We start from the raw sequence: 19,193 nt of genomic DNA, 5'->3' as shown, positions 1-19,193 counted from the left end.
GAGCTGGTAAACTTCATGTTTTTGGGTTTGTGTTTTATTGAAGCTTTTACTTCATGGCCTTCAAAACAAATGTATTTTTTTTAGCCCTATTTAAAATGTTTCTCAGAGCAGAATGTGGTCAGAAGGAGCTGCTTTGTATGAGGGAGTGTGTCCATGACGCCACCCGCGACCTTTTGGCCTCACTCATCTGTTAAGCGTTGCTAATGCCACCCAGGACACCTGTTGTTGTCTTGACCCAAGCCATCTGAGTCTAAAGATCCTGCTCAGCTCTGTGTAATTAACTGCCCATGTGTCACCTGAACAGACCGACCAAACACTGCTAACCAGAAACAAGGTGATTTTAAACTGGCGTCGATCGGCCATATGCTTAAACAACGACTACTCGGCTTAATTAATGTACTTAGAGAGCTCTGATTTATTTCACATGACTCTTAAAGGTGCAGTATGTAAGAACTGGCCACCTGTTGAATTCATACTTAAAACAAATAGGGGTCATATCACCAAAGTAACTGCTAACTGCAGGTAACTATAGCTGTCATTAGCTAGTTAGCTCAGCTAGTGATCCGTACTGGGACCAACATAGAACATAGATGTCATCACATCAAAACTCTTATTTTTTTAACATTGTGTTGAGAATTTTAGTTGTTCTTTTAATGTTTTCGAGAGAAAAAATTGCACCCTTAAAGGTGCAATATGTAAGAATTGGTCGCTTGTTGAATTCTTAGAAAGAAAATACGGGGCAGTATATCACCAGAGTAACAACTGACCACTGCCAACTGTAGCTGTCGCTAGCTTGTTAGCTCAGTTAGCCGTGCTGCTAGCAGTCCAGGTTGGATACGCGGAGCACAGAGAAAGTATAGGTGTTTACACTGCAAGCACAGGAGCTTTGAACCCAGAAGTGCCAGGGCTAGCTGGTTAGCATGCTAAACATTGCAATACAATAAAAAGACGTAATGATGTTAAAAATGTTTTTTCTTCATATTGTCTAGAGAATTGAACGTTTTCAACAAAAAAAATCTTCATATTGCACCTTTAAATACCAAAATGATGCACAGGAAATGTGCTGATTAACAGGAAACTTGCAATGTAGTGGCTGACAGATAAAATACAGACATTTACATATAAATTTTTGCAGCAGTCACTTTATTTTCCACATTTTCATTTATTGGCAAAGTCAACATTTACAAAACATTTAATGGCACTTATTTCTCCAGAAGGCCACAAGACACGTTGACAAAGAATTAAGACCATTCATGTGCTTAAAATTGAGATTACATAAAAAAACTAAGTAATGAAAAAATCACACTACACATACAAATGATAAATTTACATTTAAAAACACCTTTTTTGACAAGTCTTATCATCGTTGTTACATCTTCTGTTGAATGCTTGGTTAGACACCGCAACAAAATTACAAATCACAAATAAAAATATTTCACAACACTGAAGCTATGAATATATTTTCAACATTTTTCACCATTTAAACAGATTTTGTTCAAACAGGAAAGGCAAGTTAAAAAAAAGAGCACTGTGATAGACTCACTAGTATCACTGGTATCAGCTATGCATGCCGAGAATGAAGCTTCCCAACAAGGTGAAGTTTTCTAATTCAGTGCTAATTAATACGTAAGCTGGAAAACTAAATTAATGTATGTTTCCACCAGAGAAATAAGTTTATTGCACACATGCTCCAACACACCAGCCAGAACCACATGACTGCTAAGATGCCAAATTGTACTTCTCCTGTCAGTCATTCTGAACATGTCAGAATCAGAGGTTTGATTGATGTTGGCTCTAAGCCCATTTCCTCATTAAGTAACAGACATAACATTAGCCAGACCTTTAATCTTTCCTCCTACTCCCACAGCACGCAACACCAACTCACATGTCAACTGCAAACTCACAGCTAGACTGCACCTCGGTGTATTTGCAGTAGTAACATTTCATGCGTGCGACTGTGCCCAACAAGAGTGGATTTTCATTACTTCAAAGCCTGTTAGTGCGGAGGGAGTGGGAACTGTGTGGGGATAGGGATGACTATTACGTCTTAGCACCAATACCTGAGGGGACCTTTAACCATGGTGGTGGGTGGACTGAAAGATTGAAGTGCCTTAATCATGGTAAAGAAATAAATAGTGTCCCTGATTGCCACCAGCTGATGATGTTGCTCAGCCTCCACACTATTTGAAATACAGTTCGTCCACACATTCAAAGCCACGGATCTTATTGTGGAGATGTTATGTCATGTGGATGCAGGCATTTAAAGCTGCCACAAGTGATATTTTGTTATCAAAATTTCTTATAGATTTTCTGGCGTCCCTGCCCACTTTATCCAATCAGGACAGAGAACTCCTTAAAGAGGCGCTCCTGTCTGCTCGTTCATGTGGCGACGTAGAGAGGAGGGAGGGGACGGCTCACTGCGAAACGGACAGGAAGTAAGCAAAAACGACAACAATGCTTACAGCAGGTTTGATTTTAACAGATCCCAGGGTTGGTCTGTAACGGATTACATGTAATTGGGATTAAGTAATCAGATTACAAAAATAAAACCAGATAACCTTTGAAAAAATGTGGATTTAGATTGTAGTCAAGGATTACTTGATTACATTTATGATTATGTCTTTTAAAATGGCATTTTTTCCACGAAAAATGTGTCTATATTGGTTCTAAATTCTCATCGGGCAGCTGACTGAATTTCCTTCTTTCAGGTTTATAAAACACTCTTTCATTCTGTAAACATTTCTCTTACTCTTGTGATCAAAAACATTGATCTGAAGCTCCATTCTGAGGCTGTTCTCTTCATAGTTCTCCAATAAAAAACAAATATAGCAACCTCTGATCAACCCGTATCAATTTCAGGCTTAAATTGTCAACTTCCTGTTAGTCCCACACACCTTTGTTTTAAGCCCCACTCACTATGCAGATAAATTAGTTGATTGAAAAGATACAGATACTTGCTCATCTCTAGTAATTTGTTTTTCAGTTACTCACGACATTTTAAAGTAATCTAACCCAACCCATGTCACAAATTTCAAACAACTCTCTGAGCCAAGCAGATAAAACAAATTTGTTGAACATCAATGTAACACAATGTTCATAAGCAGCCTTACGTTCATAGAGCAGACAATATAAAAGATGCTGAGTGATCGGAAACAGCAGCTAATCTAAAGAGAGGCAGACAGATGAGTTTTAAGCATTGGGCAGTCGCTCCTGACACATCTCCAAGGGCCGCTTGAATGCTCCCCTCCCGAACACTTCCACGTTGCTTGCTAGCCAGGAGATCACATTCCCGGGGACATAAGAACTGCAGTTAGCCATAGACTGGACCTCGACCGGCTTCAGAACGCGGTCCCAAATGTTCACCTGACTCAGCTCGCCCACAAAAGCCTGTCCGGCGTCGAATCGCCCGCCCACCACGTCCTGTAAGGGCCATAAACGGGAGGATGTAAATTTCAACAGCATCAACAACACCAACAACAACATCATCAGAGGTAATTATCTTTATGAGGTGGAGGAGGCAGTCTGTGGGAATATGGATGGACTAATCGTTAAACTTATGGATGTAATGTGTGTTTATTCCCTGTTCTGTTTGATGCTGCAAATGTTGAAGAACCTAAAACTGTGTAAATGTCTGGAAACATCTGAGGTGACGCTGACTGGATTTTGATTAAGTTTATGGAAATTTAATTTGTTCATTTTCAAGAAGACTAAAGAGGCTGATGTCACACCATTTTATACACAAGTGTCCATCTAAACTGTGATCACAATTCTCACAGTATGCATCGAATCCTACATTACAATGCTAGAGTCCACAGCAATGCCAGCAGCTCTGTGAGGCTGCGCTTAGGCAAGCTAACATTAGCATGCTAATATGCACAAAAGGAGAAGCAGGTGTTTACCATGTTGACCATTTTGGTTTGGCATGTTAGCATGCTAACATTTGGTAATTTTCATTGAACTAAAAGTACAGGTGTGGCTGTAAAACCAAATTACAATTTGTACATGATGATGGAGCTACATATTCCTAAAGTCAGGTCATGTGATTTCAGTTTATCCAGAGGGAGACATGAATGTCTGGACCAAAAACGTCAGCAGAGCTCGTCAGCTTTCACAGTGCCTGCTCAGGCCTGGGAGAGCTGACCAATCAGAGCAGAGTGGGCTTTTCAGGAGAGGGGCTTTAAAGGAGCAGGCACTAAAATGGAGCGTTCAGCCAGAGGGTGAATTGAGGTGCTGCAGCAATGAACAGTATGAGAACAATAATGGAGTTTTTTGTTGTCTTTTTACATTAAAGCATGTAAACATTTTCTGGTAGCGCCCAAAAGTATGAACCTGAAAATGAGCATAATGTTGGACTTTTAAAACCACAAATGTCAACCTCATTGTGCACTAACATCATCAGGGCACATCATCTAGAAACCCTGACTGTCAGTATAAAGGTTGATGACAATCAGCGAAGAAGATGTTGAAATATTTTACTGGCTAGCTGCAAACTTTGACCAGCTGATTGTTAAAAAAAGTTGAAAATAATAATAAAACGATTGAATTTGATTTTGCTGTATGCTGTTTTTCACACTTCCTTGTTAAGTCATGCAGCTAGAACATCAGCTGTCTTTAAAAATTGTTGAATTGATTTCCTCAGAGCTGATTGGCTCAGAGGGAGACGTCAGAATGTGAGGGGAGTTTAATGTTGTCTTTTTTTTTGTCACGATAACCTGCCACCTCCTTATCAATGCTGATTCATGTCTGTGATTCACTTTGCAGTTGTCAAAGATGCTTCATAAATAACTCGGCTTTTCAGTAGAACTACTTGACATTACACTTTGAAGTGTTTGGCTTTGGTTGCTGGTGCATTGTTAGTTTTCTTCAGTCTCTTCCATGTTGAAAAAAACCCCAATGTCACTTTATAAAGAAGAGAAGTCATTGATGATGTAATTCCTGGTAAGTGGCTGCTTTCTTTGATCATGACAAAGAAGCTAGATTAATGACTAACCCAACAAACACAACACAACAAGCATTCGTCAAACACCTCGAAGTCGAATTTCTAATTTCGTCAAAGACTTTGGGGTCCTGCTGGAGTTCCTTACCTGCTCCTGCCCCAGGATGATGACTCCTCCGGGTTTGATGGGGTGCCAGGCCGCCAGGTTGTCGCCAGTTCCCAGCTTTTCACCATCTTGGAAAGCCTCCCATTGGCCGTCCCGTGTGGTCCAGGAGATGCAGATGTGGTGCCACCTTCCATCACGTACCTCCAGAGGCAGCTGAGCAACCTGTGGTCCAAACAAGATGTACTTAGTTGCGGACTGCTTATATAAAACACATGTATGGTATGGTTGTTGAACGAAAGCAGAAAGTGTATGATGGTTGACAGACATACAGAAGGGTTGGATTTAGTGAAGCAAGGAAAGTAAGCAATACACAGTGGTGTATCTATTGATTTAAAAAATGCAGTTGACACGATAGACCATCATTCGTTATTATCAAAATTGCTGGATTATGGGATTAGGTGCACCATTCACAAATGGTTAAGAAGTTATTTGGAAAATAGAAAGCAATTTGAACAATATACTGGTGATTATTTATAGTTTAAGAAGGTTGAATGTGAAGTTCCACAGGGGTCAGTACTGGGCCCAAAAGGTTTTCATTTATATATTAATGAGATCTGTGAATTATTGAAAAGTAGTCCACTGCTTTAGCATTGCACTCCTATAACACTCCTATAACACTGTTGGACTCATTGTGGACTTAGAAAGTGACATTTATGTTAATATATTGCTGAATCTTTATATGTTTTCTAAAAAGAAAAAGGTAAGGAAAAAGGTATCTGTATCGATGGTATCGTGTGTTATTAGTTGGTGCAATATGTAAGAAATTTAGGTGAAAAAAATACTAAAAGTATCAATAGAATCTGAATAACACTTCTGACATTGTGATGTATATGTATTATGTTTCAAAGATATACTTAAGATAGCATGCTAACCAGCTAGCCCCATCCTGTCCCGGTCTAAAGCTCCTTTGCTAGTGGCTAGTGTGCTAGTAAACGGGATCACTTCCTTAGTTTTCCAAACTTCTAGTCCGGACCGCTAGCTGCACGGCTAACTGTGCTAACTAGCTAACGGCAGCTACAGTTTGCAGCTGTTAGTATAGCGATATGCTGCCTGCCCCCTATTTGTTTTGAGTATGTATTCAACAGGTGGTCACTTCTTACATGCTGCACCTTTAAAAAAGGTGAAGGGCAGAAAATATAAGTTTTTCTTCTCCCTGCTCCTGTTGTTAGGTGTATTATTTGTTCTGTTCAATTTCTCAGTTATCATTTTATTATATACGCCACAGGTTCAGTAGGTTAAGGTGACCAGAAAGTGCTTGCCTTGTCGTTGATGAGCAGCTCTATTGGGTTATTTCCCCATTCGATCAGCACGATCTCATTCGCTTGTCCTGGTACACCGTAAGAGAAGGGTGTCCCTATGCCCGGACTGGCACTGGACTTGATCCACATGCAGAGTGTGAAGGCGTACATCTCTGGCAGGCTCTTGGTGATGCGGCCGTACAGGTAGTTTGTCCGCTGGGGGAGGGAGAGCTTGAACTGCTCTGGGGACTTGAAGTCTCCTCCACCTGTAATGAGACAGGCAGAGAGAGAGAGAGAGAGAGAGAGAGAGAGAGAAAAGTAGCAGGAGGGAGATGTGAGAGGTGTCCCATAAACTTGATAATGGCTGCCAGGGGGTGAAAGTGAAGAAACAACAGCACCACATAGCTTTATGTTAATACGCAGACAGAGCCTCAACAAAGGTCCCTTTGCAAGAAATGTGCAGCCTTGTTCACTGTCTCATCAGACCCTCTTAACTCTTTTATTCCCATGAGTGCCTTCCTCTGTCTCCTCTTTATTAATGGATTTATGCATGCTTCATATACTCTCAAGTGTTTTCCCTTATGCAGCACCATATTCCAGTTTCCTTATATGCTGGAAGTGCTGGCTGCCACCCAACTTCACACATTTCTGCAATTCAAGGTGACTTATCCAATCCTCTCCTCTTTTGTTTTGACTTTATCTGAACAGTTATGATGATATGTTGCATTACCTTTCTCCAGCTCACTGATCCTCTCCACCAGGGCATTCAGCGTGCTCTCCGTCTTCAGCCTGTACGCGGCCGTGGCGTTGGACAGCATGCTCTTCTCCTCCTCCAGGTTGCTGACTTTCTTCAGGAGCTGCTTCTCCAACTCCCCGAGCCGGCGCTGCAGCAGGTCTCTGAGCTCGCTGGGGAACGAGGCGCCTGATACGTTGGCCCGCATCTGATGTTGCTAAGGGATGGATGGACAGGAAGCGCACAGAGATGATCAGGGACAATGACAGCTGCAAGTGAGGTGTTACATCATCGCTCTATAAGTTGTCATTCTTCTGGATGAGTGAGTGACAGGCCTGCGAATGTGGTTTCAGGATTAGAAACATTGGAAGTTGTTTTGGATGGTTTTCTAATCCTGTTCTTATTTTGAAAGTTATCTGTGGCAAAAAACAAATCCCAGCATGTGCCTTTTAATTATAATACATGAGAAGCACAATCAGTGGGTAGAGACAAACAATCTGGGTCACTTACATTTGGCAAAATATAATTTAAAGACTGTGGGTAGGACATTGTTGATACTTTAAAGGGGCTCTGTGGAACTTCTGTGTTGTGCTGGAAGCCAACTGTTGGACTCGATTTCTAAACTAACCTTATATTGTTACTCTCTGTAATCAGAGGGGAGAGGGGCACTGGAGACCTTGCATAAAGTCACGTCCTTTGGACTGTAGTGGAAAATCCGACCCGAGTCTTTCACAAAGAAATCGACAGTCCAGCAGCATTAAGCAACTTTAAAAAATCGTCATTGGCCTTGTATAGGTAAACAAGAGACGGGGAAGGTCTTAATTTAAATTATTGATACATGTAAATTGCTACAAATTGTTACATGGAGCCCCTTTAAAGCATTTATTATCACAAAATATGTCGTGCGTAATAGAAAGTTTAAGGTCAGTTAGATAATCAATCTATTTCCTACAGACAGGCTTCCCTTTTGATCTCCATTACGGGCACTATAATGGTTCTCAGAGGTGCTAGTCTACTGCTGAGCAGTGAGTCGACAATGTGTCGTAATCCTATAAATCCGTATCGAGAATCAAACAGTGCTCTTACGCATGGCTGTGGCACAGGATGTTCGCTTTGCGCAACTGGCGCCGACTTACCTCCAAGTTCTCCAGCCGGTCCTTGAGCCCCTGCATGGTTTTCCCAAGACTTTCGATGCTGTCATTCGGATCTCTGGGAACATCCCCCATTGTGTTTTGCTTTTCTTTACCCCAGTTACCCGCCTTGTCGTACTTCCTGTCGTCGGTGGCCGAGGCGCAGAGCGACAGCTTGGTGGTCAGCTCGTTGATGGTGCCGAGTTGTTTGGAAATGTTTTCCTTCTGCTGTAAAATTGTCTCTCGAAGCTGCATGACCGTGTTCCTGAGCTCCTCTTCCTGGCTCCCGGCGTTCAGCTCGGGTAAGAGTGTCACAGGGCAGCTGGCGTCGCCGCTGAGGGGTACTGCCCGGCAAATGTACCTCTTCCCATCGTCCGGCTGGCCGCTCGCTAGTTGACTCCAGCCTAGCGCACACAAACATAACAATCCGTACAAAAGTGAAGACATAGCGGCGTTTACCTTCAAGGAAAGTGGAGGGGAAAGTGAAAAGCCAAACACTAAACCCTTAAAACTCCCTCTAACGTAATCCACTCTCAACTTTTAGTGCGTAAAAGCGTCCCCCAAAATAGGTCTACCCAAAAAATCAGGTATAACTACTACTAGGCCATGTCTGAGCAGCGAAATTAAGAAAAGTGTGAGCAGAAAATCGGATCAGGGGTGACTCTCTCTCTCTCTCTCTCCCTGTAAGCCCTGTTAATGTGGCTTGTAACTGGGACTATTCCTGGCACAAACAGAGCGAGTAGTGTGGTGCTGATCGGACAGCTCCTCTTAGCAAAGAGGATTACCAAAAAAGGTGTCTGTGGGAGCTCCCTGATTGGTTGTAGTAGGTTGACGTCACCGACCAGGTGGGTCGAACATTTGTTTATTTATTAATGCTGAAAGTTAATTAAGCAATGAGGACTGTGAGGAGCACCAGCACTTGTATCTGTTAAGTTACTTCTTAAAAGCTGTATTTTATATTGCTCTAGTTTACATGTTTTACTCTATTTGTTGTATAACCATCACACTTTTCAAATGTGTTTGTATCATGGTTATTATTCTATATTATATCTCTCTTATGTAAGCTGTAAGTGTTCATCTTTTTTTTTTCAAGTTTTGTAGTCCACATACATTTCTGGAGCTTCACAGTGAAACATTGTGTGCACTCAGTATGCAGACAGAACTAATATATCCACTGGCCTCCTTTCAGTCTCCACACACCTTGATAACAAGAACAGCTACATCAGAATGTTGTTAGTTGTCTTCACCTCTGCATTCAACACTCTCACTCATTAACCTGTTTGGAAAACTTAACACTCTGGGCTTGAGTACCACACCCTGCAATTGGATATTGGACTTTCTCACAAACAGACCCCAGACAGTTCGGATTGGCAGTCACACCTCCTCTACATTAGTGCTCGACACCAGAGCCCCCGAGGGCTCTGTGCTCAGCCCCCTCCTGTTCACACTGTACACCCATGACTGCATGGCTCCATGCAGCTTTTCCAATGTAATCAGAGTCTTATGAAGCTCAGAGATCGCAAATTGATTTGAAAAGACGTCATTTACACCCTTGACATGCAGTCAGGCTTGTGCACCAAGTTCGGACAGGGTGCACGCTTTTAGCTTAGAAGATAAAGAGAGCTCCTAAACAACTGAAGTAGATGGGGACTTGCTTTAAATGTATATATATATATATAAAAAAAACTAAAAAAAAATTGTTCCATACATGTCTGTCTGTCATAATTCAAATCTACTGAGGCCAAATTGATTTCAAAAGATGTAATATACACCTTTTTTAAGATGGGTGCGGGCTCGACCACACGTGATATATGTGTGTGTCATATTATTAATAAACATTAATATACAAATACAAAACACAATCACTTCATAAAATCAGTGAAATTACTTTAAAAATGAGGACAGAAAGAAAAGATGTGTGACACTTGTTCTTTATGAGCACGTTTTGAAAAGATACAGAAGCTTCGAGGCCATTTAGGTGAGAATCACGTTTCCTAGCAGTGAAAAACATGATAAATCAATCTAGATTCAAGTGAGTCTCTTCAATAAGCCAAGCAGTGAAGAAACAGGATGTGGTGGTAAACAATTAGCAGCAGCTGCCTGCCTGGCCGTGAAAGGTCAATAAAGCTTGGTGTGCAGACTGGAAGACATACCACTGTGCTTTGAACATGGCGTCCAACCATGCCCCAAATCACGCAGTCAATCAGGGGCTTTGTTACGGCAGTGGAAGCTGTTTGGTTTTATTCACTGATTACACATTTTTCAATTTTGTCATTTGAAACAGCGCGACCATGGGAAGTCTTATTTGCTCTCAATAAATGATCAAATTAAGACATGTCAATAAATTATACAAGTGATTACATGCAAAGTTTTTACTGTTGTTAAAGGCTGCCCGTCTTACAGGCAGTTTCAGACTAACTAACATCAGTGCATCACATCAGCACTCTGGCGTGACTGACTCATCTCAATAAAACATTTCCAAAATCAGGTTTGGTTAAATCACTTTGGTTGTCAGCCAATCAGTGTCCTATATTGTGACTATTCTGCTCTTTTAACTAAAGCACATTCGTATGAAAAGTGTCATATTTTATTTTATGTTTTTAATCAGTGGTGGAGGGAGCATTCAGGGATGTAACTTAAGTAAAAGTACTAATACAACAACATTGTTAGTGGAGCTAGTTGTACCTAGTGTGCATACACAGGTGGTTTAGACCTCTTGTTCCCAGCCAAGTTGCCGGAACCTTCTGAAAGGTCATAAAGTAATATGTGGAGGTCATGACGTGATTAATGGCACAGGAGAGTGGAAAAGCAATGTTCTACTACAAGTGAAAAATTGGATTTTTTCATCTTGCAGGTGGTCCAGGTGTGAATGTGTAAATGTGTGGATGTAATCAGGGTGTTCCTGAAAAAGAGAGAACTGCTCTCAGTGAACCCGCGCTGAATAAATAAAGGCTAAATAAATACATTTTTAAAAGTGTAAGAGCCAATTAAGTACATATTATTTGGTAACTGCACTGGGTTTTCACTAGAAGGTTGCATTTAATTCAGTGGAACAAGGGTCAAAACAAGATACCCTGGCCTAGGATCTTGGAGACTGGTAAAACAGCCACTGCAATAAGAAATGATTTGAACCACTGGTTAAATCTTACACAGTGCATTGTATTGTATAAGCTTACAGTGATCAGCCACAATATCAAAAGGAAAAACAGGTTAAGTGAATAACATTAATCATACTGTTACGATGAAATGTTCTGCTTGGAAACCCTGGGTCCTCCATGGCATTCAAGGAGACGCTGCTTGCCATGCATCGCCCAAGGACGTGTTCTTTTCATGTTGAGGCTGATCGGACAACATGTTTTTTCTTTAAAATCTTATCTTGAAAGTAACTAATAACTATTGGCAAATACAAGCTGTGGAGTAAAAAGGACAACATTTGCCCCTGAAAGGTTGTGGAGCAAAAGTATAAAGTTGAGTAAAATGGAAATACTCAAGTATTTGAATAAATGAATGTAAACATCTCAGTTTTGGTACGTTTGAAAGCAGAGTTAAACAGAACAAAATGCAACCTTCGAAGATGCAATATGTAAGAATTGTCGAATACATACTCCAAATGAACAGGGGGAAGCATATCACCAGAGTAACTGCCAGCTGCTGCTGACTGTAGCTCTCGTTTGCTAGTTAGCTCAGTTAGCACAGCAAGCGGTCCAGACTAGGAGCTTGGTGTGGTCTTATGCGGAAGGCCAGGCTGGGGCTAGCTGGTTCAGTACAGTAACATTAGAACTGTTATTTCTTCACATTCTGTTGATAATTTGAGTTTTTGTATGTTTTAAGCTAAAATTCTTACACAAAGAAAGAAAGAAAGAAAGAAAGAAAGAAAGAAAAAGAAAGGTAGGAGCAGGATGAGGCAGCAGTCAGTGACCATCAACACCTTCAGTTTGCCGGTCACAGGGTTTGGTAGCTTTGCAAAGCCTGTGAGAACCAATTACCATGATTGGTGACAGACTCTGCCTCCCTCGGTTAGACGCAGGATATTTTTCACTGACATGGTACCTATTTTATGGTCACCAGGTGACAAAGACAAAAGGAACGTACCAGTTTCAACGTTAACCGCAACTGATTAAAAACAGCTCCAGGAAATGGAAAGTTCAGCATTGATTTCATTGGGGACAACACTCATTGAATTAATATTCCCATTAACAACCACTCACAAAGTGGGGAGCTGTCAGAGTCTTTTACACAGATGTGTACCTGCTGGTTCACAGAGACTGTTATTTTGCAGACCACATGAGCACATGTTGGTAAAAGAATGAATGCATTAGGGACTTTGGATGCATGAATAGATTCCCAGGGCATTGTTGATGTTTCAGACTCAGTCTCAAGGAAAGTGCACTTTTTTAAATATGAGAAATAATGCAGGGGTGATCTGGCTTCATCATCAGGGCATCAGCAGCCGCAGCAGTACACTGAGGAAACACAATTCTAATGGACACATGAGTGGTTTTTGGAGAGCCGGAGAACCAGTGTGTCATCCACTCTTCCCTCTCAGGATAAAGCCCCTGTCAGAAAAAACCCACTAATGAAATGAATAGGACAGCGCAATAAGCCTGAGACAAACATCCTTTAGCAGATCATTATTACTTAGGGAACAGAGCCAGAAAGAGAATGAGAATGTCACATTATATGTCAAATTACCTTTCACATTATATACGACATTCACCACCATTTATCACTGAAAGGAATATCTCATTCTGCAGTCTTTTGCCTGTGGGTCCACATATGAAGGGGGAGGCTGTGAAGGACAGAATTATGAATTAAAACCCATTAACAAAGCAAGCGGGCAGGAGCAGGGCTTGATAGACCAGGCGAGATAAATAATGAGCATTTCTATTAATTCCAAAGCTATTAAAACAAGCATCATGAGAAAAAATGTCAAGCTTTGTTGTTGCCATATTGTCATTTATGAACTACAGAAGTGTGCATGACAGCACCTTAACATGGTGACAATGAAACTTTGGAGCAAGCCTTAAAATGATCATGAAAGGTAAGATACTAAAAATCTACATTTTGGCACCCATCCTCTCAAATATTTTCTAACATAATTAAGGGAAAACAAATAAATCACTCCTGGCTCTCCTGTCCTGTATTGATGTGGCACATCTATCCTCTTGCATTGTGTCAGTAGACTTATTAAATAATAAGCTCTCAAAATCAAGATATGAGATCTGTTTTCTATAGTTTCATTCCTTTAAAAACATGTAAGTTTATACTATATTATATCTTTATAAGAAAAATTATGCTGAAGTTCCATGTTTGTAATGTTTCATGCCAACTTCAGTATTTAATTGTATTATTTCTACAGGGTTGGTATTGTGTTTGTTTTACTGTAAGCAGTGAAAATCTCAGATCATGAAGAGTTTACAGACCTGCTGTCTCCTTCAGTGGGCTGCCATCTTGTGGTAAAAACAAACCATGCTAACTACTTCAACTGTGTGTTCCAGTATCATATCTCATGGCCCATCCACCATAATTCTTCATACATCAGTTATTATCCATTAATATTAAGATTTTTTAGGTTGCCAGTCTGTGAAATGCCCCAGAGATGGTTTTAATTCATCTCCAGCATGATGCATTGTATTTTAAGTTTTTTTTTTTTTTTATGCATAAGGAAGACCCAATCACTAAAACCAAATAACCTCTTACCTATAAAAGTTACCTATCAAACTTTTATTAATGAGGATAAGAAACAACAGCAATATGGATCACTCACAACCTGGCAACCCAAAACTTAGTACATAGTTGATCAGTAAATGTTTTGTTTACTGTAAATAAAGCCATTAGGTATATCTTACAAATGTAAACAAACCAAAATGATAATAACACAACTACAGGCTGAAGTTGCCTCTGTAAATCCCATGCACTAACTACTGGCTAAATTCACAATTTAGCAAACATTTAATGCAATATATGGATAGTTTACACAATACTGCAATATGTGTCTGAATGCTTTAGCGTTAGGCCTACATGGATTACTACAAGTACATAAATTACACCTCTCACACAGGGTACTACCACCAAAAATTGCTCTACACCGCCAGCGGAGGTCGGTCCTGCGCAGTTACCCGCAAATTTACTTCCTCCGCTGACAACCCTGAGAGCCAAGACCATCGAAAACGATGGTCTTATAGCCACTGGTTCTCACTGTGTATCATTCCGCCTGTACTAGAATAAAACGTTTTAATCAATAAAACCTATTTTTACAGAGCGGAACACCGATTATATAGTTTTTCTGCATATATCCATGTAAAACAAACATTACGAGACTGTATTCATACATTCATCGAGAAAATATGAAATGCACTTCGCGGAGGGATATCACACATTTTTACCGGTTGCAAGTACTGAGCAGCGCCGCGAGCGCGGCGGATACAGAGCGACAGTTTCCTGTCTGTCGTGCTTGGTAAGTGCAAATGGTCCAATTTTTCTTTTAAACTTTGGCGAAATCTTAGCTGTTTTCTACGGCCTCTTGTTTGCGACTAGCTTTTAAACAGGTCTGTGTCTGAAAAAGGATGCTTTGTCCCTGTGGAGTGTGTTTATTTATTCTTAAACAGAGTTTAACGTTAGGGGATGCGCGAGCGCTTTCTTTCTTTGGGAGAGCTAGCTTATTAGCTAACGGTTGCCAAGGTGTTTTGGGAAATTAATATTGTATGTGCCGTTTGCGGGTTTATACCATGCACGGATTGACCTCTTAGCAATGCAGTTGCCCTCATTTTGACGCCGAAAACCCCATTTTTAATTCAGAAATTTCTATCGTAGTGTACAAATCGTGCTAGTTGCAGCAGTTGATGATGTCATCATTGTGCGCCCGTAAAGAGGCATGTTTGTGTCTGTTACCTGGTTGTTTGTCAAAGACAGTAAATTCCCCGTGATAACGCTGATTTTTGCCTAAAGTTTGAGAAACTATGACATTCATTTCTGCAGATTAACAACGCTGTCTTCTTATATTCATATTAACAACAGCGAAATTCTTATCTCCTCTCATCCCTTCAGTGTTCATGATATCAGTCTGAGATCTGTGCAGACTGCGGTCTGCCCCCTTTTACCACAAAAGTGCAGTCTGTTCCAGCGGCCACCATGGCCTTTGTGCCTGCGCCAAGCCCCACTGTGGTGGACCAGACTACACTTATGAAGAAGTACCTGCAGTTTGTGGCAGCACTCACAGACACCAACACACGTAAGTTAATAGACCTCAAATGTCTTTGCTAGACATGAATAATCTCAATGAGATATAGAAGCATTAAACACAGATTTACTTAACTGATCAGTTATAGTCAGAAAATGACTTAGAGCCAGTGGTTTTTCTATTTCATCATGCTATTTTCTTGCTTTTAAACTTACCAGTATGCTGTAGGGATAAGTGTAGATGTCACCCCAGTTGGGTGACAGTTACTTTAAATGTTAAAATATTTGGCAATTATTAAGAGTAGAAAGAAGATGCTTGTATAATAAGTATTAGTGTTAGAATATATGTACTTATCCCCCCAGAAATTGTTTGGATTTGACCAATTAAAGGTAGCATTTCTAAGAACACATTTCTCAAACTTCTCAATATGTTTACATACACACCTTGTCATTTCATTGAACCTTTTTCTGCATAGTGTCAGCAAAGTAAATGATGGTTTAGATGGGGTACCTGTGCTCAGCATGGGTGATGTGATGAGAGCGATATGCTTTAGTCCAGTCAAAGGTACGTGTGTCTGGGAGGGTGCCAGTGTGTGTGTGTGTGTGTGTGTTGAAGTGTGAGTGCGTTTCTAAATGTACCTTTTGATCAAACTGGACGCTGAAAGTAAAACTGATAAGATCTGAAAGCCCCTGCCGAGCACATGGTGGTGGCCATGAAAAGTGGAACTGTGTCATTAGCACTTTTGATTAATGGCGACATTCTGTCCTTCAACTTCCAGCCGATGAAACTAAGCTGAAGATGATGCAGGAGGTCAGCGAGAACTTTGAGGTAAGTTTGATGAATGCTCACAGTGTGTGTGATGGAGGGCGTTCATTTTCTTTGTCTCTGCTGATGGATTATGATGGATTTTATGATGAGAAGTTTTGAGTCCCCAAAAGTGTGATTCTCTAAGAATCTTTTAAGTTGTTACTGAACCCAGGGACAGTACTGTGTGTTTTCATACAGTGAAATAAGCGTTCAGCAGTGAAGAAAAACTTTGCACAGAAACATGCTTGCAGGATATACTGAGTTACTACATGACTTAACATGTCGTGGGCTTGTCAATTTCAGAATGTGACATCGTCGCCTCAGTACTCCACCTTCCTGGAGCACATCATCCCTCGCTTCCTCACGTTTCTTCAGGATGGAGAAGTGCAATTCCTTCAAGAAAAACCTACACAGGTGTGTGGCTAAGAACAAGGGCTTGGGTTGTCTTTCTACACTCACAAATTTCTGTCTAGTCAAGGTCCAACAACAGCAACAACTTTGTATTGGTGATTTTGAAAGTTATTTATGGTAGACCAGTCACCGAACTTCATTGCAACACATTTCCTGCAATGAGTGAGCATCACTGGATCGTATAAAATGGTGTATGCGAAGCTGGATTCTTGGATTTATAATGTTGTCCACTCTTTCAGCAATTGAGGAAACTAGTGCTGGAAATCATCCACCGCATTCCAACAAATGAACACCTTCGTCCACACACAAAGAACATCCTGTCTGTGATGTTTCGCTTCCTGGAGGTACGAGTCCTATTCTCTTAAAACAGAACATTTACGGTTTATAATTTTAGATAATAATAATAATAATGATAATAATAACAACAGTAGTAATAATGATAATAATAATAACATTTATTAATTTATTCCACATGCAGGAGCTGTTTGTGTGGTGATTTTACATTCATGTTTTTTTCCCCCACAGATTGAAAGTGAGGAAAATGTGCTGATATGCCTTCGCATCATTATCGAGCTGCACAAACAGTTCCGACCTCCAATCTCTCAGGAGGTGAGAAGCTCAGAATTATTACTTGGGGGGAGGAAAAAAGTTCAAGTTGTAAAATAATTTTTCAAAGTGACTGATTGTGCTATCCTCAATTTAAGAAATTCTTAGCTGACTAATTGTCAGAAAATCTGTCAATTTGGTACCTGTGCTGATGACTGCAGACTTGCATCTTTTATTGTCTAATTTTAATTTTAAACAAAGCATATTTGTTATTATTCTTGTAATGGCAGAGATGTGATAAACAAATAAACAATCGTAACTATTGAGTAGAGACTGTCCACAGCAAGAACAATAACTATAACGCTAACTATATTGTTTTTGAAATTGTTTCTAACTCAGCTGAATGTCACAGTTGACATCACATCTATAACACCAGCAACAATGGCAACGATATCACTGAGATCACTTTCAGAGCTATTTGTTGAATGCTAGGAACAATGACAGCCAATCAAAAATCAGACTCTCATAGCCAATCAAAATCCATTAGAATTTACAGGACCATCAATTAGCTGGAGTTTGGGGACACTTTTCTACAAAATAATGTTGGGGTGCTTATAATATTGTTCTCTAATTGTATCTTACCTCTTCTATGTAAATGAATTGATGGCATTTAGGAAGTACTTTTTAGATGGCTTACTCTTATAACAGTCATATATAGTATAGAACTTATTAAAAGCTTATGTTACGTAATATTATGCAGCAAAAATGTCATTTTATGTGAGACATACTGCCAAGCGGTCTTAGGCGCTGACTGGGTCTTTGAAGTTTGTTTGTCTTTACTGATGTCTTCTTTGACGATGCCCAGCGTAATCTAAGTTGACTCATACAGAAGTATAAATTAAATTTAGCTTCAAAAGACAACAACTGTCATAAAAGAGCTTTGGATTTTCCTTATTCCTCTCTTTGAAGAATTTCGTAAAACATATCCTTCTTGTTTCTCTGTTATTGTAATACAGAATGTTATTGTTATTCACTGTGGATGTTCACAGCATTATTGATATTATAGTTATAGTTTAGAGTGATCGTTCTTGGTGTGGATGGCCCTTAATACCTTGTTCCTTATTGTAAACAAAACGGCTAACATTGTTTGTTGACCAAGACCTGAGTAACAAACAATAGGGGCAGCACTATGTATATAATACTAAAGAGGACTTCTATTTTTCTCCTTTGCTTAAGCAGGCCAAATACAACATTAAGGCATTAAAGAATAATTGGTTTCCAGTTGTTTCTTATAAAAGAAAAGGAACATTTTCATGAAGTCTTGGATTAACATATTTTTCTTAATCCTCTCTTCTCAGATTCATCATTTTCTGGACTTTGTGAAGCAGATTTACAAAGACCTTCCGAAAGTTGTTGTAAGTACAGCCTCCACAGCAGTTGGCTTGCCTTTCCATGAAGAAGTGTTTCTGTTTGTCTACCTTTCTGCCTGTGCCTGTGTTTCCGATAACCACTGTCTCCTTCTGCTCCCACCAGGCCAGGTACTTTGAGAACCCGCAGGTGATTGCAGAGAACACGGTTCCCTCCCCAGAAATGGTCGGGATGATCACATCTGTTTTGGTTAAGACTGCACCTGAGAGGGAAGACAGCGAAACACGAACAGTAAGCTAACCAACATTTTTTGGGAGTTGATATCTTCACTGCAAACTTTTACAGTACTGTCTGCAACCACTGGATGGTAGTAGTGTTCCTTATTGGCACACTGACAGGACACAACGCCTCACTTGGATTAAAATAGAAAGTGCATCAAACACAAATGATGCTCTCTTAGAGCAAAGCATTTCCAAACTTAAAGTTGTATTAGACATGCCATTTGTAAGTTGACCATGATGTTGCACTGAATCTGTTTCATGAGGGACCATTGACTGCCAGTTTCTTAAAGATTCTTTTCCTTAAAGCTGATTTTAGTCGTCATTTTACGAAGACTGAAGACATGATCTTACAAATTGAGAAAGTCTTGCAACTGAGACATTTTATAGAGGAATGTGT

At 40.2% G+C, this 19,193-nt stretch overlaps 2 protein-coding genes across 2 annotated transcripts in view; one reads left to right on the top strand and one right to left on the bottom strand.

Moving 5' to 3' along the window:
• Positions 1-3,189: 3,189 nt before the first annotated feature.
• nptx2b (neuronal pentraxin IIb) lies at positions 3,190-8,650 on the bottom strand. The gene is made up of 5 exons (XM_073490131.1): positions 8,210-8,650; positions 7,071-7,290; positions 6,362-6,606; positions 5,085-5,264; positions 3,190-3,420 (listed from the first exon to the last, which is right to left on the bottom strand). Exons 1-5 carry the CDS (start codon positions 8,648-8,650, stop codon positions 3,190-3,192), a joined length of 1,317 nt encoding a protein of 438 aa, XP_073346232.1.
• A 5,973-nt stretch (positions 8,651-14,623) lies between these two features.
• The window catches only part of trrap (transformation/transcription domain-associated protein), an 80,580-nt gene continuing 76,010 nt past the window's right edge, over positions 14,624-19,193 (top strand). Inside the window, exons 1-8 of the mRNA XM_073489480.1 lie at positions 14,624-14,660; positions 15,251-15,434; positions 16,162-16,211; positions 16,494-16,604; positions 16,841-16,945; positions 17,127-17,210; positions 18,506-18,562; positions 18,681-18,806. Coding sequence (XP_073345581.1) covers positions 15,335-15,434; positions 16,162-16,211; positions 16,494-16,604; positions 16,841-16,945; positions 17,127-17,210; positions 18,506-18,562; positions 18,681-18,806 — 633 coding nt within the window. The 5' untranslated portion in view covers positions 14,624-14,660; positions 15,251-15,334. The remainder of the gene's footprint in view (positions 14,661-15,250; positions 15,435-16,161; positions 16,212-16,493; positions 16,605-16,840; positions 16,946-17,126; positions 17,211-18,505; positions 18,563-18,680; positions 18,807-19,193) is intronic.

Source organism: Pagrus major, chromosome 20 (assembly GCF_040436345.1).
Source record: "Pagrus major chromosome 20, Pma_NU_1.0".
NCBI classification, from domain to species: Eukaryota; Metazoa; Chordata; class Actinopteri; order Spariformes; family Sparidae; genus Pagrus; species Pagrus major.
Note: the sequence above shows the minus strand (reverse complement) of the source record. Positions and strands in the feature narration are given on the sequence as shown.